This window comes from Lepeophtheirus salmonis, chromosome 1 (assembly GCF_016086655.4).
Source record: "Lepeophtheirus salmonis chromosome 1, UVic_Lsal_1.4, whole genome shotgun sequence".
Lineage (NCBI taxonomy): Eukaryota > Metazoa > Arthropoda > Copepoda > Siphonostomatoida > Caligidae > Lepeophtheirus > Lepeophtheirus salmonis.
The window spans coordinates 3502626-3528662 of record NC_052131.2 but is presented as its reverse complement, the minus strand read 5'-3'; the positions used below and the strand labels follow the sequence as shown (position 1 = coordinate 3528662).

At 31.1% G+C, this 26037-nt stretch overlaps 1 protein-coding gene across 3 annotated transcripts in view; it reads left to right on the top strand.

Moving 5' to 3' along the window:
- Ca-alpha1T (Ca[2+]-channel protein alpha[[1]] subunit T) overlaps window positions 1-26037 on the top strand; it is a 490322-nt gene that overhangs the window by 448412 nt on the left and 15873 nt on the right. For all 3 annotated transcript variants that reach the window (XM_071887138.1, XM_071887140.1, XM_040707946.2), the window contains 5 exons: window positions 9251-9804; window positions 9867-10018; window positions 10112-10321; window positions 10372-10642; window positions 21265-21403. In XM_071887138.1, the coding sequence (XP_071743239.1) occupies window positions 9251-9804; window positions 9867-10018; window positions 10112-10321; window positions 10372-10642; window positions 21265-21403 (1326 nt within the window). The remainder of the gene's footprint in view (window positions 1-9250; window positions 9805-9866; window positions 10019-10111; window positions 10322-10371; window positions 10643-21264; window positions 21404-26037) is intronic.

Sequence of the window (26037 nt, the reverse complement as noted above, 5' to 3'; positions counted from 1 at the left end):
CGTGCCCTATCAGATAGTTTATATATGTACAGACTCTTAAAAAAAATCATTACTCATTCTATAAATTATAATAGCGTACTTGGATTAGATATTTGCCAAATATTACCTTTAAGATCTGAAAAAAATTACCGTAAATGCTAAAGCAATCTAGATCAAAAGTTTGTAATTTGGGCAAAGTTATAATAATCATTCGTGGCCAAATATATTTTTTCTAAAGTAAAGTGGAGAAACAAATTCCTTCCAAATATTGTATTAAGGGAATTACTATATAATTTGTTAATTTTCTACGTGTATTTCCTATTCCTGATTAAAATTCCGATTTAATGATTTTTTCAAAAATAATCTTTATTTATGAGAAAAGAACATGTGTTAATTTCTAACTTACTATAATATGTTGCTCGTGAGTAGAGTTGAAACTTTTGTAAGGAAAAAAGGGAGTGATGAAAAAGTGGGAGAGAGGCATGAAAATATACTACTGAATTAAGACTCTTGTTAATATCAGATGTCTGTCATATGATGATGGAGGGAAAAAATGAATTAATGCTATAAAGAGGAAAACCTTCTATACTTAAGAAAGCATTTGCGCAAGGAAATATTGGAATTATATTTAAATACATATATATTGCTTAATAATTTACACCAAAGGTAAAAAATAATGCTTACTTCCGAGGGAGAATTTAATACCACCACGCCCAATTAAATTTTGAACAAAAAAAAAAGAAATAGCACTCATAGTCCAAGGCATAGATAAAAAACAAATCTTTAAACAAAGTTTAACAAGACAATATTATTTTTGAGCCTCATCAAAACACCCCTTATCCACGTCTTCATTTCGTCAAGAAAAACAATTAGATATTTTAAACAGATGAGACGTACAATTTTTTTATTTTTGTCTTGTAATTGTCATGTAAAAAAAACATTTGTTGACGAGTAAATTTTGTTTAGTCATACCTGAGAGAATTACACAGTCTCATTGTCATTAATCAAAGGTAACATTACAATTTGGATATATTTATAATAATATAGTTCTAATCTTATTGATTAATATATTAAGATATGTAATTGTACCGTTGTTAGGGGTTCGAAGTCAAATACAAGATTCAAAAGTGTACTTATCGTAAGTACCATTTAATTGGCACGTATTTTATCAAACAGTGTGTTGATACGTCTTATCTAAACCATTTACGAGTAATTGAGTAAAAATGACTTCGACTGTAATTCAGTCCTTTCTGTAATTAAAATGCAAAACTTCCAATAACAAAATATCTTACTCAATGTGGTTTTTTGGACGAAATTTGTCACAACTTTTATTTTATCTAATTATACCTCCTATTCGTTGGGTTGGCATGGAATAATTAAGGTTTCATTCTACGCATTGTTTTTCAAACAACTCTATTTTTTTAAATAATCTGATTCAAAAAGTTTTGCGTCTAAACGAGGACAAAATTTGCTTAATACTATCCGTTTTAAGAATGTGGATGTATCAAAAGCGTAGATAGGGGGTGAACAGGAGTGGCTATAGCCTCCTTCCCCCTCCCCCCGAAAAAATAATAATTCATTGTGCTTTTAACTAGATTTTTTTTTTGTCAGAATGAAAAAAAATTCGCGAAAATAAGGGTAAATTTTCTTTTTTAAGATTTATATTTTTAAAAAAAAGTAATTCGGGTAAATTATGTAGCAGAGTAAATGTTAACTTACTATGAATTTTTTGTGAATAGCCATGGATTTTATAACTATTTTTCAGAAATTTAATATTTAAAATTTTTTGAACAACTGTGGATTTTTGATTTTTTTTTTTTAAATTAATTTTTTTGAGAAAATCAATGGACTTTTGAACCTTTTTACAACTAAGGATTTTTTTATCTAAGGCAAACCAAAAACCAAGGCCCCTTGCCCTAAAAAAGATATGTATACATATTTATAAACTTATGGAAGCCCCAATGTATATAGTAAAAACTTATGTTGATAAATAAGTAACTCAAAGATTTATAAAATTTGAGACAATAATAATTGTACTGCATTGTCAAATTTATAAAATCTTCATTAGTTATATAAAAAAGTTTTTATAATGTGATTTTAATTAAATAAACCATCATCGTATTAAACAAATTTCTGTTTAAACTGTCCACACGACAACGCATAAAAAACGTTATCCAATTCTTCCACTCCAAAAACCGTTTTTCCAAAAATATCGGATAATATTTAACGGATTACTGGGGTTGACATGGTTAAACACATCTTCTACCTAAGGAAATGAATGCTAAAAAACGAGTGCAAATATTTATTTAGTGAATAACACGTAGTTCTATTAAATAAAACTACGTTCTGTTTTCAAAATAAATATTTGCATTCGACTTTTTGAAACATGTCCTGTGGTAAAAGATGTAACTAGAAAAGGGAAAGTGAGTCCATTCAGAGTTTAAAAAAATATAATCACCCATTTAACTTGTACAATATCTATGTTCAAGCTGTAACTAGTATAAGCAAATTGTACAAATTAAGAAGAGGTCTTAGTAAACAGAACAACATTTTTAAAGCGAAGCTCTATTTATTTTATTACAATTAAAAAATTTTACGTCCAAAAGAGGAAGAAATTTACTCAGTCTGAGCCAGTTAAGAATGTTAACAAATTATGCATTTGTAGGACTCTTACTATAAGAGAAGGAAAAATGAGCGCAATCGGTTTGTAAAAATTAACTTTTCCTCTTAATTTAATTTAAAAAATCAGATTGTACAAGTTTTTTTTTACAGCAAACAGCGTTATGAGATTCTTTCACTATAGAATCTATGTTAAAAAAATATCGTTCCAGGTGAAACTGACCTCGTGTAGATGCAAGCCCAAACTGTATACATATTTTACGTTTTCCTCAAGAAACGTTTTCGTATGGAAAGTACCTTAATGCTTACACACCAAAAGATATCATGGCCCCTTCTTCCAATATATCTCTGTCCGTCCCGACAATACTTCACTAGCACAAAATTACCCTATGTATTTTGATTTCAGTATTCCATTACATTCTCTAACTTGATATGTCATGGTTATTTTATAAATTATTATTTTAGATAAATAAACGAAAGAATAAATTATATTTAACTTATGATCGTTTCCAAAAGAACAGGAATTCAACTTCTTTTTGACACCTCGTCAAATATCATTAAATAATAGGTTGGGGAAAAAGTAATTTCATATTTTACGCTTATTTCAAAGCTTCATAAGAAGTGTTACAATCATTTGATTTAAACCAAGTATGTCCTGTTTTGTCACATAACTTGTAAACGAGAATCGAACTTCATAATTGTCTTCTCGTAGGAGCCCTTGTCCCTATTGGCAAAAAACGTATGACAACCAAATTTTAAAGGCCTTTTAGCCATGGAGTACGTGGTAGTTACTTGGTGCCGGATCCGGACTATAGGGTGGATGCGTAAGAACTTCCCATACAAGCTCCAGGAGCTTCTGGCGCGTTATCAAAGATGTGTGCAGCCTTGGCGTGTTCTTGATGATGTTTTTTTGTCCTTTATTCACCAATGCTGGCCCACTTCTGGTCGATCACCAGCTTCAAACAGTCAAATAGTCCACAACATACGGCAGAATTGAGCGGGAGGGGGATTGTTGGCAGAGTATTGGCTCTCTATACCTCGTATAGTTTTTGTTCGCTTTAGAAAAGTAGTAAAAATGTAAAAAGAAGAAGATATACTTAGTTAAAAAAAGTAGGGTCGGAAATACGAAATTACCTTCTTCCCTAGGAATAATATATACCTTTATTGGCCATTTTATTGTTTCTATGAATACATTTTGGCAATCATTTGCATATACAAATGTATAGCTACGTATATTTTCATGCTATATTTTTTTATTTTATATCCTACTACAATATTTTAATGTTTATCAAATTTATAAAAATGATAGAAACTTCTAAAGATATGTACAAACTTTAAATATCTAGTAATTTACGTTTGTTGGTTTCATTTATTTCTTATTAGTAAAGGGTAACCCAGCGTTGCTTGGCCTAAGGAGGCAAAGGAAATCACATTGAAATGGGTCAAATTAATTGAGAAAATAAAAAAAATATTCAGAAAATACTTCTTGCACTCTTCAGATTATATCAATCCGGTTAAGTAAGGTAATCCACTAAGCCTCAGCTTACTCCCATGCCCTCCCCCCCCCCAAAAAAAAAAAAAATAAAGACCTCTTAATATTCGCTCTTGTAACCTTAGCAGTATTATTATAAATATTTAAAAATATTGTGTTTTAAACTTCAAATAACATACCAACATATATATATCAAAAAATTTGTTTAAATGAGAAGTCCATTTCGTATTTACTTCAAAAATTCCCAAATCGAAATTTGCGAAGAAAATCGCAAAAAACTTTTTTTTCTAATTTTGCAAAAAAAGTTGTAAATAAGAACTATTGGAATTTTAAAGAGGAACATAAATATATTTGGATAGAGCACTTAAATTTTATGTCCAAAATATATCGTTTTGTGGCATTTCAATTGATGTTTGATGAAAAAATGAGAAAAAATATTCAGAAAATGAGAGATATTTTAGTTAAACTTCTATTTTTTTTTCTTTATTTTTTTAGACAAATTAATTTGCAAACAAATCTCCAGACTAATTTTAATGAACTGTATTTTATTTATTAATCCAATATTTCATTGGAAGCACATTTTTGGACCTGAAAAAAAACAAAATCGCAATATTCACCCTTTTTTTCCCCCATAACATTTTTGACTTTGCATAAATTTAGAAAATGTAGTTCTTCGTATAGTTGTCTTTTGAAACGCCGATCACTTTTTGATTAATAACTCAACCCCCTATTTAGTTTCCTTGAGCTCTCAAAAATAGTTTTTGTGTTTTGGGTATATCATAAGACCCCCTTATATGACCCCCCCAAAAAAAAAAAAAAAAAAAAATTGACACGCCTGTCTTAGCCTGACCAGGTTCAAAATAGGGACCCATGCAATATTTTAGCCTCTTAGGTTCGACGGTATAAGCGCCTATAAAGGACACACACATTCTCATTTTTATATATACAGATAAGTAATTCATTTTAAAAATTGTAAATAAATAAGTTAACAATGATACTCAGGGAGTACAGCAGTTGGTATGATTGACTTATTTGGCTAACTGGCAGATAATTTTTGGCATTTAATCTGTTTCATTTTGAAAGACATTTTGTATAATACAATTAAAGTATTATGTGGCATTTTTATGGAAGCTCAAAACGAAAAAATATGTTGTGTCTTCCTCAGAAAACGTTAACGTATGTACGAATCCTCCTATATTGTAGTAGGGTAGCAGGTGCATTCTTTATTAGTATGCCCTTGAATTTTGTAATATAAATTGATATTTTATTATTTTCCTAACTATGAAGTTTCACCTCCTAGACATTATACTTTATTAATGTTGCTTCAAACGTATTCTTATTTGGCCTCTTAAAAGTCTAAAAATCCATGAATAATGTATTAAGTCAGATAAATTATATCGATAAGAAGTTTTTTTCTCTTCCGATTGTAGTGGGCTGATGTCTTTAAATAAATAAGCTTTTTTATTTTTTATGTAGAGAGACAAAAGTCGTTTTATGTAAACAAATATATGAAGAATAAAATATTTTTTCCGAAAGAAAAGATTCTGTCTATTCGATAAAGAAAAAATATATCTATAAATATTGCGAATGAATGAAAAAGATATCAAAATAAGTTTCCATTTTCGTGGACCAGTGTTAACTTGTATATTAGCATGGTTTATTTGTTAACTTTTAAAGAATTTCGATTTAGGCTCTTGCGGTAATGCCGTCATGTGGCAATTAAGTAACCCCTGCAAAGTTTTGTTGTTCTATAATATTATCTTTCGATCAATTAAGAATAAAATAAAGCATTAAGGATCAACAGAGTATTTTTGTATTCTATTCATACCATATAGTATGAACATTTATTTCTCAACATGTGCTCTTTCTTCAGTCACCATGGCCTCCAGTCTTGAGCAGAAGGGATTGTATACTGGTGGACTTTGTAAGGCCTTGCTTTCCACGAAGCCCTATATTCTGAAGCCAGTAGCGGCCCAAAAAGTTTTAATAATGAGAAAAAATTCCTTTATTTTTTATTTGGGGGGGCGCGTTACGGCCCTCCAGTCCACTCCTACAAACGCATATTAATGTTATAGTCTTACCTCATCATAAGTATAGGCCCACAGCTTCTTAACTGCATTCTTGGTAATATCCTCACTGACGTTGAGGACTTTAGCCAACATATAGAGAGGCTATCATCGTTGTTAAGAAGCTTCCTGACTATACGCACAAGCTCAACAGAGAATTCGCAATGTTCGCGAGAGACTCCGTTACAGAGTGATGGGTGAGGTTAATATTTACAATCTGTAGCCTCTATGGCTCCATTGTCGTTATTTGTTGACGTATTGAATCCAATAAAACAGCTTAGGATGCCAAATAAATTTTTAAAAACATTTCTTTTTAATAATCCAATATTGATTGCAGGTAAATATGGCTTTACCGATCTCTAATTGACGTGGTTCGATTTACCTACGCATATTATGAGTTAGAATAACGTCTATCATAGCTGTTTTAAGTAAAATTACGAATAATCTTGAATTTTAATCTTTATTTAACAAAATTTAGATTTGTTCTCTTTTTTCAAACATTGACCTGGATGAGCTAGCTAAAGATGACATCTTTGGACAATGAAATTTTGCATACCTTATTTTTGTATCACATGACAAAAATTTTGCACAAGCCAAAATCAAAATTCGAAAAAAATTGATAAATAAACCCTCATTGGTTCAACATTACTATACTTTTGAACAATTCCTTAATGAATTTATACATTTATTTTTCAATATCAACTCCTTCTTATTAGTATGTAATATTTTCACTTTAATATTATATTATTTCTTAAGGCTAATTTTGATTAATATTACTTTATGTATACTGATAACCATATAGAATGGATATTTGCATCCAAAAATAATATATATTATACATATAAAATGTACCTTTGTGAATATTAATCATTCTCCTCTCTAATTATGTCAGAGTTTCTCTTAAAAATATAAGTTTTTTATTAATAATCTCTAAATAAATGTGACCTGTCAAATGATTTTTTTAAACGTATAAGCTTTTGAAAATAAATATATTACGTACTCAATAATTATAATTCACTTTGTATGAAGCGTAGTTTCTGAGTCATTTATTCGTCTGGTTTTTTTTGGGTTTTTTTTAACTTCTTACATGATTTTTTAGTACATTCAAAAACGGTTATATTTTTCTACCTCGGAGTATTGCGAGATTTAAGAAATATACTAGAAATGTTAAGAATATATTATGTAACGTCATCTATGTACAAAAAAGGTCCGAGCGACATAGTTCAGTGAACAACACCCTCGGGATAAATTATTATTTGCGTAGAATCGATTCACGGTCGCTGCTAGAGAAGAAAATATACATTAGGTAAATTGACTTCAAAGACCATTCCTAGATCAGATGGAGTATGTGTAATACTATAATTTATACTTATTATTAATCAGTGCAACTCCATCATACCAATAAAATGAAAATTTCAAAAAATAAATAACATAAGTATATTTTTCCAAAAAACGATTACCATTAATTATTTTCCTACAAAACTTATTTATTGTATTTACAAAATATGCAATAGCAATAATATCTAATCAGGAGAGAATAAAAAACGCTACGAAACCTCTTACATTCAAACAACATTAATTACTTCTAAGACAATAATTATAGTTTGATGGATCTTTTTCGTAGAACATCTGGATCTAAAACAGATAATCTGTGTCTCCTTATAGGTCCATTGATTTCATATTTGTTCATGATATTGAGTAATCCCAAATGTTCGTGGATTTCATCTTTTTAGAAAAGACTCTTGTGCCTCTCACAGTAGAGGTAATCTCATTTAATAGAAATATTGTACAAATGTCTTTTAACATCCAAATTTGTTATTTCATCATCCATTACTTCAAATACATATCCGTCGCTCTAAATCTTGTATAGAATATTTGTAAACTTCTACAAGAACTTAGGATATATTTAATAAATATGAATATATCTGGAATGAAATATTGTTCAGTGAGGAACAAAGAAACTTATTATACTTCATATGCTGTTCTTGCACTGAAACTCCTTCGAATGTCTATTATATTTTGTCTCCTAATATTCTTAGAAAAGTTTTTCATTGATTTGAGTCCTCAGGTGTCATTGATGTATATATATATATAAAATACACATATATATGATACTGGATCCATTTATAAGACTGAATTATTAATGCTATACAAGACACATCAAATAATACTTCCAAATCCTTATTACTTATGAGTTTCAAATGATAATGTTATCCTTTTTTTAGATATATCCATATCAGCAAAACCCCAGAGCATATTAAACTCTTATATTATGTATATCCATAAATAGTTCATGTGAACTAATATTACATGATGAAGTGAAAATAAATTATATGTGATTCTCTAAAAGAATATTTTCACTAATATTAATATTTTAAAACTAATGGTAGAAGACAAATAGGTCCTGGAAATTCTTTATGTTGAATTTGATGATGAGCATTTTGATCATTTTTTTTATTTTGGTCCAACGTTCAAGTGTATAGCAAAAAAAATAGTTTTTAAAGTAAATGATAATATTCAAAAATATTATAAAAAAACTAAAAATGAAAACTAATGAGTAAAAAAGGATTCAATTATGGACCAGTGGGGATTAAACTGATGATCTATTTCATTAGGAATATTGATAATGTTCTTCAACATTTATAAATATTTCGCTTGTCTAATTATATTGTATAATATCATTGTTACTTTTAAGTGAATTCATAAATTGTCTAAAATCTACTCTTATTTACAATGCAGCAAGAACATAAAAATACCCCACATCGTATCTCCTGAGCTCGCACGTCTTCTCTTTCTTTTAGTTTTAGTATTTATGAGCAATAGTATTTTTTCATCTATGGGGGAGGGGGGCATGGCTATAGCGAAATTCTTAAATTGAGTAATATAACTAAAATGGTCAGAAACATTTATTCAAAGGATGTATTTAGAGGGAGGGTATAGCTCTATTCTCCTGGCGTCGTCCTTCCACAATACCTTAATTAGAGAATTATATATTAATTTTTGTAAAATTTAAAAATATATTTTAATTGTGTATTACATGACTTATTTAGAAGTATCAAAAGTGTTCATGTCCTTATATTTTTACTTTTCTTAGGTAAAATGGATTTGAGACTCGAATATGATGATGTGGGTGTTTATTTAGTCAAAAGCAATCAAAACCGAATCAATTTGGACTTTGATGAAAAAGGTACTCAGACGGATGAGATTTTAGCACTCCGCTCCGGTAGAGCTTTTTTTGAGGATCAATCTGCATCTAATGGAACATCTCCATGTAATCATCCAACTCTTTCTTGTCAAGAGCTTCTTGCTCTTTCAACTGCCCTATCAGCTACTCTAACAGCTCAGCTTGTCTTTAGCCACAAGGATATGAAATACTGTTCTACCTATAATTTGGCTGAAGCAATTGATGAAAACAATAAAAAACGTGCCATTTATAGTTTGAATGGCTCCATGACAGGAGAGCATGAGCTAAGAGTCACTCCAAAGAAGTACAATAGCATTATGGAAGCCTTTTTGTTCTGTTCCAAGGGGATTCGGCGTTTTCAAGCTGCTCTAGAAAGAATTGTTGACCACAATATATTCCAAAGAGGGATTCTCTTTTGTATTCTAATAAATACTTTCAGTATGGGAATTGAGTTTCATAAACAAGTAAGTAGTTGAAAGGATTCAATCTCTCTTAAATTGCAGAAATCTTATATATCACGCTTTAGCCGGAGCTCCTAACCAAAATAGTTGAAGTTAGTAATTTGGTATTTAGCGCAATTTTTGCGGTAGAAATGATTCTTAAAGTATCTGCTTACGGAATATTTCGATACATCAGTGATGGTTTCAACGTATTTGATGGTCTTATTGTCATATTAAGGTGAGTTGGTCATGCATAACATTAAAAATAAATATTTAGAATAGTTATGGTTTAATGTTTTCATCAAAATATGTGTTTGTTTGTTTTTTACAGTTCAATAGAAATATATAATGGATTAATACATGGGATAGAAATGGATGGTAATTCCGGGCTCTCCGTACTAAGAACCTTTCGCCTCCTAAGGATATTAAAATTAGTTCGTTTCCTTCCGAATCTTCGACGTCAATTAGTTGTTATGCTAAAAACCATGGACAACGTGGCTGTGTTTTTTGCCCTACTCATGCTATTTATATTCATATTCAGGTAAACTTTTTTAACCCCCAAAAATAACCCCATTATTTTTTTTTTATTAGCATACTGGGAATGAATCTCTTTGGTTGTAAGTTCTGCGACAAAGTAGGGAATCAACGAAAATGTGATCGAAAAAACTTTGATTCCTTACTATGGGCCACCGTAACTGTCTTTCAAATCCTAACTCAAGAGGACTGGAACATTGTTCTTTTCTCAGGCATGCAGAGAACAAGTCATTGGGCTGCTTTATATTTTGTTACACTCATGACATTTGGGAACTACGTTTTGTTTAATCTCTTGGTTGCGATATTGGTTGAGGGATTTAGTAATCAGGTAAGTGGGCTTGTAATATCAGACTTGTTGCCTTTCTTCCTTTATTTACTATGTGAGGGTGTCATAGCTTCGCTAATCTTATTTTCAACATTATATATTTGTATAATCCTCTTAAATGTTGATAAACATAAGATTTACCCACACATTTACCTTTTTTAAAATTAAATAAATCATTGATTATTATAAGAGATTATCTTTGCCTGGAATCCTGATGTAATATCACAAAAAAATGTACATTTGCCAACAAGGTGATATATACGATTAAACATGTTTTCTGTTATAAGCAACCATTGTTAATCTATCTTTCTTCCATCTTAATCTGGATATTTATCGAAAACTAAATGTAGGCTCAAGCAATATCTCTGGTAAGATGGCCGCTATTGACTTTTTTTTTTTAGCTTCAAAGATATTATGAGACCATAACTTTGCATGATGAACATTCAAATATAGTTTTTAATTTGCAATGAAAGGACTCAATGTTGCAAAAGATCAGCACTACATTCACTTCTCAATGCTAATTACTTTTCAATAAACATACACTAATGGTGGCTTTTTGACTATCACTTTTTTTTATTTTGTTAGATAAATGAGTTAAAGGGAATGAAAGAGCATGGGTCATTTTTCAAAAGATGTTTTCCACTTTGTTTCGTTTCTTTTGATAGAGTCTAATATTAATAGTGATAGACTTGGTATTTGCTTCATTATTTTATTTTTCATCAGTACTCAGGACATGTACTGAGGATTAAATGAACTATTATATGAAAGAGAGAATAAGTAATGCAAACGAATTCATTTTTTAGCTGCAGTATACGCATAGTTCTGAACAATATCTATCATAATTAACTATGGTATCTCCACAACACTAATAATTATTCAGTATCTCTTTCTTAGCGGCTGATGCGTATATTCATCCCTTTTAATTGTTATTTTAGCCTTAAAACACGACAATTACCATTAAAACCTTTAATAAAGATGAAAGTTAAATATAATAACAATTGATAAAAAACATTTCAGTGTTCCATTGAAATTTTATTAACTAAGTTGTCTTGAATACCATTCCTACAAAAAGTGTCTAATCATACAAAGTTAAGTAAAATGAAGGATCTTATTTCAAAGTTAATTTTTTAATGCAAGAAAAGCCTACAGGGAGTATATATAGTGTGATTTTACTGAGATCACAGACTATATTACAGGATCTTGCAGATAAATTGGGACTGACTTTAAATGGATCCACATAAATAAGAAGAGCATGTATACATCATTTAAATTAACAAGTTATTATCTGTTGATTGAGTCCGTTTTGAATGTGATCAGACAATAAGTAACCATGGAGAAGCCAAGAAGTTCAACAATTGTCAAACTCGCTGACGTGGGGAACGATCCTCTTGCTTTAGTCGACTGGGTAACCTAAGTCTACTATTTACTGTGTGTAAATGGAACCCAGTTTATGTTTCGGCAAGACTTTACTCCTTCACACACGAGAAAGAAGACTTAGGACCTTCTGAACAACAATAAAATCCTTTTTTGGAGCCACAAAACCTGCCCCCCCCCCTAACTCCCATGATATGAACCTTTTGGGGAACTTCTGCTTCTAGCGGACGTTAGAGAAACAGGTTTGTGCTACCAGCCACAACAGGATCAAGCCCCTGAAGGTCTTTATTACCAAGCACATGAGGCAATGTCTAGAAAATATGAGGACTATTTTTTTTTCTTCTTCTTTTAGGAATAAATATACGCACCTGTAGGGATCTTTCTTAAAAAATTAATAATATATTTCTTGAACTTTTTATTGATTAATATTCCGATTTAAATCATATCTTCTTTATAAATAAGTAAATAGATGTAATGGAAGTAAAACTTATTAAATATATCTAATGTAACAAATATTATTAAAATTATAACTTCCGATTTTTTTTGTACGGGACAACTCTATTTATATCAATGAGACAAATAAAATGCAAAGAAGAATGAACATATCAGCACAATTTTCTTAGCTGCTACTAATTTTTGCAAAACCTGACAAGTAATGTTGCTTAGTCGTTTTGTAGCTTTACTGTACGAAATCATGACTTTTGTTGAAATGATGGCATTGGATATCCTGAACAAACCGAAACTAAGTAGCTCCACAAGTTTCACTACCTCGTGAATATGACTGAACATTACAACCAGCTTACCTTGAAAATGCAAGGGACTAGTAATAAAGTGTTATTCCGTCCACAAGCCGTCATTGCTTTAGAAAACAAGCTGGAAGTCATCATGGGGGATCTTGAAACAGTGCATTCACTATATTTAGAAAACTTGATACTATTTAAAGATGCATGAACAGCCAGCAAGCTCATTAAAAGCTTTTAACTTCACCAGCTATGTAGTTGCCTTCACATCCAATCTTTTACAGTCGTTCAAAGCTAGCTTAGAAAAGCTTTATGATTCAAATTTTTAAGATCATTACGAATCCAAATGAGTGTTCACTGAGCACAACTGACCAGAGTTACTTACCGATTGTCTCCGTTCGAGAAGTTGAAGCAAAGGTGGGTACACTTATTATCAAACATATTAGGGAATAAGTTATAGTCACTGAATGAAAATTTGGAAAGAATAGAAAGTCGGCATGAAAATAATTAAACTCTAAGAGGAGCTGATTATAAGAACTAGAAACAAACTTCCTATCACATACTCATACATCATTGCAGCGTGTGGGAATTGCTGTATTGACCATGCTTTCATACATATATTTATATGAGAAGTCATTCTCATATCTTAAAACATCAAATTAAACCTTCAATAACGTTTAACGGATAAAGTCAACAACTAGAAGCTTAACATCACCAAGTAACTACCAGAATACAATGCTATCAACAAATCCATGGAGCACCTGATGTCTCACTAATAGTATTATTTACCATTAAAAGGTTATATTTTAACAACATAACTTATTCAATAGGAAAAATGTTGCAGTAAACAAACAATAAATAGTAGAATTTGTTGGAGTTGCTAAGCAGCTAACAACTAAAGGTCCTTGAATCCTTAAGTTTAAACCAATTTGAGACAAATCGAACGTGTCAAAGTTCAGTGAATGCCTGGCATATAAAAAACGTAAATTTCCTAATCAAAAGTCTTTAACTTTTTTGGTAAGAATATTGGGTCCAAAAGGTGGTTAAAAGTCGTTATGGTCTTCTTGATTCTCACTTGCTCACTCGCTTCATTACTTGAATAACTTTTATTTTAAAATTTTATAAGAGAGGGTAAGATCCACGGAAGTTCATGCCTCCAAATTTGAAAAAAGAGAACATTGACAGAAAAATATTTTACAATTCCAAACTCGAATTTACTACAAGAGCTTTGAAAGTGCACTCCACACTGAATCAGGTCTTTGAGTCCACTTCATTGATCTTTAGGAGTCGTAAGTTGTACTATTTTTTCGAACTTTTAAGGTTCAATATTGCAGGAATAACAAGATGACTGTATTCTAGCATCGTTAGACAAGGACACTCAAGGAAAACATTATTTGTCATGCATTTTGAATTTGGGGTCGGCAGTAAAGGAACACGCCGCTCAGTCTTAGTACAATAAACAGAATGTATTTAAAAGTTATTTTGCAATAACTTAAAATTAATTTAAGTGTATCAACTTGAAAGCCTGAAATATATCTTAAATAGAAACATGAGAAATTATGTGCAAGGAATAAAAGAGAGAATTGCATACATTAAACAGTACATTCCTACACAATGTTTTATATGTAAAACTGTAATTTAATTGTTGGAGGGATTAAAGAAATGTTGAATCCTGTTTAAATTTTGTTTAAATTTATTCGCGCTAGCGAGTTCTTGTTAGTTGTACAGATAAACCACCAATACACCTTGCAAGCATAAAAGCTATATCTAATGTTTGCGAGTTATTTTATAATTATATACAATAATTTATTTTCAAATGATTTAAACCTTGAAATTGAAATATATGCATTTCCTGTTAAGAAAGGAGAGTGAGGCCGAATACCTAATACCTCCCTCATTATGAGCTCCGTGATGGCATTGACTATGTCATTCGTATTATTTATCAGAGCCTTAATTATTTTTGTACAGGAAGCTAGTAAGCTTGAGACACGACAGACCAAATGTCATTCTCAGATAATCCGTTAGCATCGAATTCCTCGGCAATGATAGCCCATCTTGAGGTCGTACCTTGTCCTCCAGATAATTGAACAGGTTGTGGAGCTTCTACGGCCTTAGGATTTTGTTTTTCTGACGTCTGAGTTTGATGAGATAAATCCTCAATTTTGGCCACACCTAAGCCAATGTAATTATCACTATATGGGTATTATATATGTCGGTTTGTTAATAACAAAGAGAATATTCTTAGATTTACGGATCGATACACGTGATACATCAGTGACTTGCTTCAATCCCAAATTGGACATAATCTTTTCTCCCTAGAGTTTTGAAATTTTACCCTTTTTTTACAAAAAAAAAAAATTTTAATACGATATCAACGATTAAGTATACATAACAGTTTTTTTTTTAAATAATAGACTTAGTTTAACATAATTTTATAAATTTTTATCTGTGTTTCAAAAAGAATAAAAAGTGTAGTAACAATAATTGTAACTTCGAACCTCTTTTTTCTGTTCGTCAGCGTATCACAGCAAAACAATTCAACTGATACATTCTATAATTTGATAGTACGCATATTGTATATTCAGATAACCATAAAAGTTCAAATCAAAATTAATAGGAATAATTGCTCAAAATTTGGCATAGAAGCCCATAAAACTTTCATAATTTTTATATTGACTAAATAAATACATTATAAATTTATCAAATCACAATTATTTTTTAATTAATTTATTATATTTGTGAAAGTGGGAATCTTTCAATTGTGCCTTCCAATTCATACTTTCATGGAGAGGTCTTCTCCATCATTCTTCATTTGACCACCTTGAAAAACAACAAAAGAAAATAATCATTAAAAGCTAAACAACTGGACTATGTACACAGGGATTACTTTGTCCAAAAACTAAATGAAGGAGTCCTTCAAAGAGTCAATGCTGTTATGTGAATTGGCAGAAACCTTCCTCTGTAACTCCCTCTAAAAGAAGTCATCCATGGGCTTTAAATTGGGGAGTAAGAGGGCCATGTTAAGGGTTCCCAAAGTGGCCCCTTGTCTTCTTTCAAAAAGTGTTGGACCTTGCAGGTCTTGTAAGAGGGGGTCAAGTCTTGTACAAAGAGGACCTCGACACCAATAGTCTCAGCTTTCATCCAAAGTATTAATTGGTCAGACAGGAATTCACAGTACTTATGAGTCCCAACCTCTCTTTTAGTTAAAAGAAGATCGGGAGGGGGAGCATGCCTCTACCATAGTTCCCAATAACCAAAAGGGTGGTCATAATTCTGGGCGGAAACTTGTTTTTAAAGACGTGAGGGGCATTATATCTCTGTGGCCAACCGTTTGTCGTTCTGGATGTTGTGGAATCTGTAGACAGTCCATTTTTTCTCATCTTAATAAAAGATGATTTAATTACCAGATCTTTCAGTATTTTTCTGACGTGGGTGGCCTTCATATTGTATGTAAGGATATTTCTTTTGTAGAGGATGTATGACTTCATCCTCAGATCAATGTTTATGTCCCTGGCACGACTTACTTGGTGCTTTTTGGCAAGAACGTTAACTGGAGTCCCATGAAATGTCTCCACAGATTGTTTCAGGCCTAACAGGAATCTAGAAATGTGGATTTTATCACTCCGGTACATGTAAGCTTTTCTCTTATATGTCCCTTCCTCCAAGTTGAAGACGTCGTAAACTGTAATTTTTGGATAACGGAGCATATTTTTTATTTATAGTAGGTCGTGCCTTGCACAAGCCAATTTTATGATGGAGGTCGTCGGGGTTTACTCCATCATAAATGCTTGATTTGAATTAAAAGCTGAGCAACTAACCTTAAGCTAACACTTAACCTTTCACTCATTACGTTATAAAAGGTATTTTTGAAAATCAATATTTCAGCTTAGAAATTAAAGGTCTATAGGCTTGAGAGATATAAGAAGTTTAATTAGTTCATATAAATAAAATCATACGATTCTGGTCTTTGCACAAGGGTAGAACTTGGCACAAGTGTATTGGAACATAGTAGATATTTGTCTTGGTGTATCCAGTGGAGTCGATGTAACCCTAGCGCCGTTGCCTGCTGGAGCTAATTCACCAAGTTTTTCATTTACATATATGACTAATTTTCAATCAAAATACTTAAAACGATATAATTTAGCTTGCATTACCAATTCATCTGTAATATATATTACAAAACATTTCACGGATACTTTTTTTATATATGCTACAATAAAGAAAAAAACTTATTTTTTCTTTCAGTGATACAAACACAATTATATACTTTTGAGAATATATAAAACTACATTTTATATGCTTTTAAAACTTTACGCATAAATTTTATGAAAAATGAATAACAAAAGTTTATAATTTAGACAATAAAAAAAGTATTTATAAATAATATTGGAACTGTTTTTGTATTAAAAGTAAATAAATAATGTTGAATAACACTGTTCAAGAGCAGAAATGTCCTGACATCAAAATTTGCTCAACGAAGTTCAAGAATCCTCTGTACGTATAGAATAAGTACTCATTTTTGCCTTTCTTTTTTTAAATCATCTCCTGGTGATTTTTTTTCTACAAGTATAAAAGTAATTAAATGAAAGAAGGAATGTTATAATTAATATCTTCAGGAATTCACACAATTTTTTTTTTACAGTATTTAATAATTTGTTATTTGTTGACAGATGTCAAACAATATGCTAAAATATTGATGTACAATATATATGAGAAATACATATTTTATCCTAATACTTTCTTTTAAAATGAGTTATAAATGCTAGGAATAATTGGAAGAGCTCCTCCCAGTCCCCCGTCTTGACCCTTTCTTCATGATTGCTGAAAAATATCAATTCCAATCGAAGTTTATATATTTCATTACTCATTAAATTGATGTCAGACTCTTTCTCTGAAATCTAGTTTAATAGTTGAACCTTTTGAGAGTTAAGAGTAACCGCGAATGTCATGAGTATTGGAGGGGTCCATGATTGTTGATTCCTCGCTTCTTTGAATTCAGACTCGGCTAAATCTGCCCTAACCATGAATGAAGCTAATTGTAGACGATGTGATAAACTCCCAACTCTTTTCCCTAATTGAGTGAAAATGTATCTTCTGCCTTAAGCTCTATTTCTTTAGATTTTAAGTCTATCTCTAAAGAGACTTCCTGAGTTTCAATCTTTCTTGTATAGTATTCAATCATGTTCGATGATAAGAGATGATATTGCTCTAATAATCGGATCTTTCTTTTTTCACAGAGAAAAAAAAGTTGTCTGTATTTATGAAGTATTATTTTGATAAAATCAAATCAATTGAGTAACCAAAAAAATCTTTTAATTCCTTACGGCACACTCCAATTAAAACTATGGTTTTAATTCAAAATTCACTTATTCATAACTATTATATTCTAAAAATTCCTCTTATTTTGACAACCTACTGGGTGAGATGAGGGAGAGAAAAAAAAAGTGTATGATCCGCGTAAATCGATCTCTTGATTCTAAATTAAGCTTTATTTTTTCTCTAACTCTCTCAAACCTTACAAAAAAAATTAATAAATTTTTTGATGTTTTTATTTTCAATTTTGTCGATTCAAAGCTTTTGAAACGCCTGGTGTTGAAAATGGGGATTAATAATTTGAATGTATTTCAAAGCCTAATGTTAAAATATTTTAGGACATTTTTTAAAATGTTTTAACCAAGTTTACAAACTTCAGTTATCTTTGATTAAATTTGAAAAAGAGTACTTTTTCTTGAGAGGTTTATAGCTCCAATAATAATGCATCAACAAAGGTCATCGAATATCTCATTTGAATAGTTGAAAGACTGATCTCAATTTATTTCTTTAATAATTTATAATAAATGTAATTGAAAAAGATTTGGATTTAACTAAGAAGCATAATTGATACACCTGTTGCTACATAAATGTATCAATATATTAGGACACGTTGTTTTAATTGTAATGGGTCTTTCTTTCTTTTTTTAATTTTAGAAAAGCTGTATATTGGTATTAAATTAATTTGTGTAAAATATGGGCTCAAAAGAATGGGCTTGAAAGGTTCCACAATACATACATACATTTTTTTAATGTAATATTTTTTCATTTAGTAATTGATTTCTTTTGTAAAAATGACAAGCCCCATTCACTCTATTTTAAAACAAGATTACCCAATTTATTTTTATGATGATTAACTATTCATTAGATATTAAATATGATTATAAATTAATTAATATGTTTGAAAAAATTGAAATATTATTATTTTCTCTTGATGTACATATAAAGATGAAAATAACACAGAATTTAAAAGAAAATACAAAATTAGATTTGTAAGACCCATAACTTGTAATAATAAGAACGAAACTTAAACTATTTGATTATTGGATATTAAAAATACCAATCTAGTTACTGTAGTAATCAAATCCCTGACCATAATCTGCAATAATGGGAAAAATATTTATATAAGCCACAAGATATGCATGTATTATGTCAATTGAATTACGGAATCTCCAAAAAAACATTCAATAATTCATCACGATGTTACCTTGTCGATACCCTCCTCTACTCATGGCGATTTGATAATGTATGTTTTTCGATAAATAAACAAAGTAATTTGTTATTCTATATTTATGCTCCGATTCCAAAAGAACAGATATAACATTTCCTGTTGATCCCTCGTCGTTTATAATATATCAGGTCTACAAAAAGTACTGCGACCTGCCTCTAAGTAGTCATTAAAATACTCATAATTGATGAGGATGATGTTTTACATAGAAAATTTTATTTTACTATATATCTTAGTATAACAATACACATTAATTATGAATTTGACCACCATCAGCCTCAATGTCAGCCTCCAACCACCTCTGGATTCCCCTGCACACATTGGCAACGTAGTCCTTTTTCAAGATCATACACTGCTGGTTAATGGAGATCTTCAGGGCATCAATATTCGGGTGGCAGACATTACAGACCTTCTTCTCAATTTTTCACAACATGAAGTTATCCAATGGATTCACATCTGGGCTCAGATGGGGCCCTAGGCTCATGAAACAGAAGTTCATGTTGCTACCCATCCACTCTTGTATAATATTAGCAGTATGGACCGGAGCACCGTCCTTGTAAAATACATAAATAGCCTTGTTGGATTTCTTCATGGTCTTGGTGATCTATGAGGCCACATTTTCTTTCAATACTATCAAGTAGTCGGCCGTAGGTAACTGATATTCAATAGGAAACGAAATGGGAGACATTTTTTCTCCAGTTGATGCCATAACCTCAACATCATCACAGAGGCCTGATGTTTGGTCTCGGTGACTTTTCTGATGCTGTTGTCAGTCTTGGCAAAACATACTACCTGATCATTTTGTTTGTTGTAAACGGGTTAATTGGTAAAGGTATTCTCATCTGAGAAAAAAATAACCCAGATGCTGTCGTGAATTGAGTTGTTGACATAGCTGAAGACAGAGTTATTTTTGACGTTGGGACAGGAATGGCTTCTCAATTATTCTATGGGAACTTTGTCCAGCCTTTCGGATTGCCTTGTTCACAGTAGACCGATGCACCCACCTTCTTCTTTTTAGCGTACTCTGACATCTTCATCGTTGGGTTGACCTTAAAGTCCTCCATGATGTCTTTAGGCTTCACTTTAGTGGGTCTTCTACTCTTGGGGTTGTTTTTAAGGTTGTCTTTATCCGCCAAACGATTTCTGACCCTACAACCTTAGTCCTTGTTGACGTTTAAGGCCTGCATGATAACCAAGGTGGTCCTCCCGGTGCGGATTAAATTGCCTATGATGGATCTTCTTACCTCCATCGCGACATATACCGAATTTTTGCGTACACTATTGTACATCCAACAAAGGCTAAGAATCTATGCTATTCATAAATAATCGGAACTTTAAGATTTAATCAACAACATCAATTCGAAACTTCAGTTTTAGGAGGTATCATTACTCTTTCTACACCCGGTATATATATATTGGTCATTTTATTATATATTTAAAGAAGTTTTGGTTTTGGATCACATAGAAATAAAAGTTTATAACTACGTTCTTAATAGAATATTAATAAGCAATATTATAATGCAGTATCAAAAATATATTACGTAGATTTTAATACAACAAAATATATACCATTCAGTTTAAAAATTGTGAAGAAATAGTGTGACGGTGATAGTCTGGGAGTAAATAAAAGATATATAGCAGTTGGTATGATTGTCTCATTTGGCTAACTACCATATGATTTCGGGCTTTTTGTCTGTTTCTTTTCGGAGGAAAGGTTGCATGAAACGATAAAGGTAACAAGGTGACATACATTAGATACAGCATGAAATAATCTTTCATGTTCTTAAAATTTTTTAAATACTCTCCATTATTGATTTCTCAAATTCTGATTTTTCAAGCGATATATTTTGTAAAAAATATAAACTATATTAATGCACTTCAATTGTTTTCACAATATTTATTTTATATTATATGATAATAACTTTGATAATTACTCGTATTTTTACATAATACCTGTACAAATGTTTTTGCAGGATGAAAAACGGAGCTCAGATCGAAATTCCGAGTATTCAAAGGATCCTGTGGGAAAATTAGATGATTTTAGTAGCCAAATTAATTCACCAATACGCTATAAAAATGATATGTTCCATGGAGATTCATTGGATTACCCTGGTAAGGATAATTATTTATGTATTTATAATATCTATGCACATGACCTTATTTTGTACCCCTCCCTACATGAAAAGGGACATGTATGATTAATAGAATTAGGGATCTTATCAATTATGCATAAATAAGGAGTCATTATTTAATTATGTACTTCACGAATAAAATTGTCATGCAAACGTTAATGGATTAATTACACTTTGCAATAAAATTTAAGTTATGGAAAACGTTCCTACAAAGACCAACATATACTACTGTTTTTTAAGCTGTAAACTACAAAAATGGCAATTGAAACTTTTCACACATTTAAAGCCTTTTTAAAAGAATAAATTATTATAGTATAATTGCGTTTTGAAGCCATATTTTGACGTGAAAGAACTATAAGAATAAAAATAAAAGTTAAAATCAGTTGATAGATCATTGCAGCATATTAAAAGTAACTGGGATAAGCAGTATATTAAAATTGGAGTTAATTTCCTTGCTTCTAAAGTATTATTTACTTATTACAGTTGGTATAGTCAAATAAAAAACTTAATTATATTTAGTTTCGGAATATTTTTCGCACAACCATACATTGGATATTTATTAAATATTCCATGAGAAAATTAGAAGTTTAATAGAAAAAATCAATCAATATTGACCTTTTTTGAAAGCAAATAAAGTTTTTTTTGTAATTTTAACTATAATATAAATTATTTGAAAAAGAAAAAAAAAATGATAAAAAATGTTCCAAGGAGCTTCCAAATAAGTTTACTCAAATTTTTTATGATTAAATACATTTTTTAGGAATTGTAATCAGGATAACGTAAGAAATCGTCCTTCTTTATTAATTGATTTGAACTTTTATTTTCATCGGCAGATTTTTTCACGTCTAAATATTTATTTAAATTGTTAATATACATAAAAAATAGTAACTTAAGCTAAACTTACTTGTGTCGGAGGTTTTAATCATCTTTTTCGTGCTGTATGGCTTAAATAACCATAACGAATGTAGTTTTTAGCCACTGGGCAAATGCTGTTACATTGGCATTTTGACAGTTTTTATCATTGTTTAGTTTGACAAATGATTCATTGTAAAAATTAAGTGATAGTGGGCAATATTACTTTTCCACACACGTCACATATTGTACAATAAACCAAAACTCACTCCATTTTGGAGACGTAGTTTCTTAATATGTTTGTTTTTTCCAAATTCAAAGAGTAGTAATTTAATACAATCAAATTAATACGTGTTTAATAAACATCCTTCTTTTTATGAGTTCATCTAGATATATGTATAATCTTTTTTAAAGCCTTTAAATAGTGTCTTGAAGTTGACGGAAGGTACTTAATTTCTTCTTCAGCCAAAGTTCACGAATTATTCTCAAAAGACGGAAATTTAATGAAAAGAGCAGCATATCTAACTGCAATACCAATTGTTCTCAGCTCCTGAAGATGTAACGTATCGTTATTTGTTATTAAGCCTTTAGAATTTAGTAAAGAAAAATGTCGATCCTTTGTTTCCGATTAGACTCCTCGTTTCCTTTTGGAAATCCCGAAAAAAAACCCATAATTTTGCTTTTCAAATCCTTATATATTTTGCTTTACCAAAGACTTTAAAATGCCCACAGCGGGACAATCAACAAAACCATATAGAGTGGCATTAAAAAGTTTACCACAATCCTTGTTTGGCATAAAAAACTTGATTATCTCAGCGAAGAATTAGAATTGAGCAGTAAATTTTTTCTTATCCTTTATTGCTCTTAGAGAATTTAATATCATCTTTCTCCAGTTTTTTTTGAGATCACAATTTTTTCCCCTACGTCTGATGAATAAGGAATTTTCCTTAATTTAAAATCCGTAAGATGCCAAGGGAAAGGTATAATGTGAGCATTTGCTGCTCTCCTGAGGGAAAAGTTGAATCTTCTGTCCCCAAACAATGCAAAATTATCAATATCATCAATGGTAAGAATTCCATTATTGATTGCATATTCCTCCAGAGATGTAGGATCTTTGAGATTAAAAAAAAAACTTTACCCTATATTTTACCGGATTATATCTATTAATGAATCTCTCTCATATACATGCTTGCATTTCCAGATGATTTTTTTCATACCAGCCAATTCCTGAGAAATTGCACCGAGGGTTGAATTCGAGAGATCTGTTCCCATCATTATTCTGGCATATATAGTATTTGTTGTAATTGGGCTCCTCCATTCCAAGGTTGGATATTTTGCCATATTTAAAAGTATCTTCATGTAAGTTTTAGGGATTCTTTTTAATAAAAGAAAAAATTCATCTACCTAGCTTCCAAATAACTTTTATGAAACAATCTTTGTTGCCATTTTTTCTTCTATTATGGCGCTTTCAGCAATCTTTGGAGATGAAGTAGATGTACTAAGTATTCAAGGTTTAACCTGGATATTATAAAGGTCAAACCTCTTTTGAAGATTAAACTGTCTCCACATACTCAGCCTCTGATTAATCAAGGAACAAAAACGATCCAAATTACTAATATGAATTCCATGCCTATCCCAATCTAGGCCCAAAAGATGAATAATTGTTCTGAACCTGCTAGTATTTATACTGAGCTATTGATTGGGGATCAATGATCCTATGTGGAGGATGGGGATGTTTTCTCTTTGTTCAGCTCCAGGCCAGATATCTTTCAAAACTTAAAAATAAATTCAACTGTACTTCTATCCTTTTGATTGGCTGGGGCTCGAAGTTAGTGTCTAAAGTTAATGTCACATTGTCTGCATTTAGATCCAAGATATTACAGGAGTCGGGGGATTTACTCCAAATCCACTAATATTATACTTTTTTTTTTTAATTTGGACGTTTATTTTGAAAAAATACTTACAAATTTTATTTTCCAATTATGCACCTTCGCTAGCGAAACATTTTCCCTATCTTTCAGGCAATTTATGGATGCCTTTCCCAAAAAAAAATTACTCGTCTTTGGCTGTAAACCAGCCATCGATCCATTTTTTTGGCTTCAACGTGAGAATCAAAGCTTAAATCATTGAGTGCGTGGCCCCACCATGCAAACGAGTGATAATTGGAAGGTGTCAAGTCTGTTAAGTAAGGTGCATGAGCAAGAGGTTCCCAGTTGTACGATTCAACAAACTGGAGGGTGGCTATAAAGCGATGCGATGGCGTGTTGTCATCAATGTAAATTACGTTGTGTTGCCTGGCTTGATATTTTGAGCGTTTTTGGCATATAGTATGGTTCAAATCGGCCAATTGTTGTTGTTAGCGATCACCATTAATATTTGACTATTATCTTCATGGAGCAATGCTTGCTATTCGATGTCTTCAAACTTTTTCGGTGGCCAGTCGTCAAAATCACCACTTTAGAATTTTTCAAACGACCTGAAGAACTGTGATCTGCTTAGAGCATGTCCACTTCCACAGTAAGTTTCTACAAGCATTTGATTGGCTTGAGAAGCGGTTACAGAAAATGAATGATATCCGCACATCGTAGTTTGTAGGCACAAAATTAGACATTTTTACGAACGAAAAAAGTGCGTTGTTGAATGAAAGTAAACAAACAATTAATTAAATATTGTTGATGCATGTCAAAATAAGCATTTAGACTTTTGGACCGGTTTATGATGTCCAACTGGCGACACATAGGGACCAATAGCAGAAAGTCTTATTTCATAGGCGCATACCTGGTACTCATCACGTCACCAATCGACATTTATGATGTACCGTTGAAAAACAGCAAAAAAACTTATTTGGGAGCAACCTCTTCATAGCATGAAGAATACAATTATGACAAATACAATCAAAAAAAGCTTTTTTGAAGTCGATCCCTATGATAGTGCCAAACTTGTTCCGTGCTTTAAATTACAGCTTGAATATTTCACTAAATATATGAAATTCTTCTGTGCTTTAAAATCCTTTCTGTGCCACTCTGATTTTTTTCATTCAAGATAGGCTGCATTTGTTCAGTCAAAATGTCATATAAAACATACTATATATTTCATAAAGAACAGTTATTGGTTACAGTTTTTAGAATCAGTTTCGTTAACTTTTTTGGAATGAGGACTACTCTTATTTTGGTTAAAATTTTTTTTCATTTTACCAAACTTTTCCATAGATTTACCGACATACTAGAGATAAGGTGCACTTTCCTGAGGAAAAAAAATTAAAATTTCTCCAACAATACCAACTGGACCAGGTGCTTTTTTTTTTGTTTTGTTTGAAATGTAAGACACTATGCGTTACTTGGAGAATACTTGGTTATCTGAACAAGCCTTGAATGATCGTTTCGGTGGAAATTAATTACTTATTAGAATTTTATTATTGTTGCTCTGTTGGGGTAATTTTTGGATAGATTGTCTAGATTTACTTTAAGATAAAATTATTTTTTTATTGTTTATAATGGCTTGAAAAAAACGAAGTGGAGTGCTCATTAGGATTATATGCATAATTAAGTGAACATATTAACACCATTATGCCTATTTTATGCTAGTCCCTTTTTGTATATATTATTTCAGGCAAGATATATCATTGAATTTCTTTGCAACAAGAGTTAAAATTCCTCTATTTAAATAAGAGAGTGTAAAAAAAAAGTGAAATCTTTTTGGCAAGCAGACTGGGCAATTAAAATTACATGAAGTAGATACTTCCACCCCAATGTCTTGAAGACA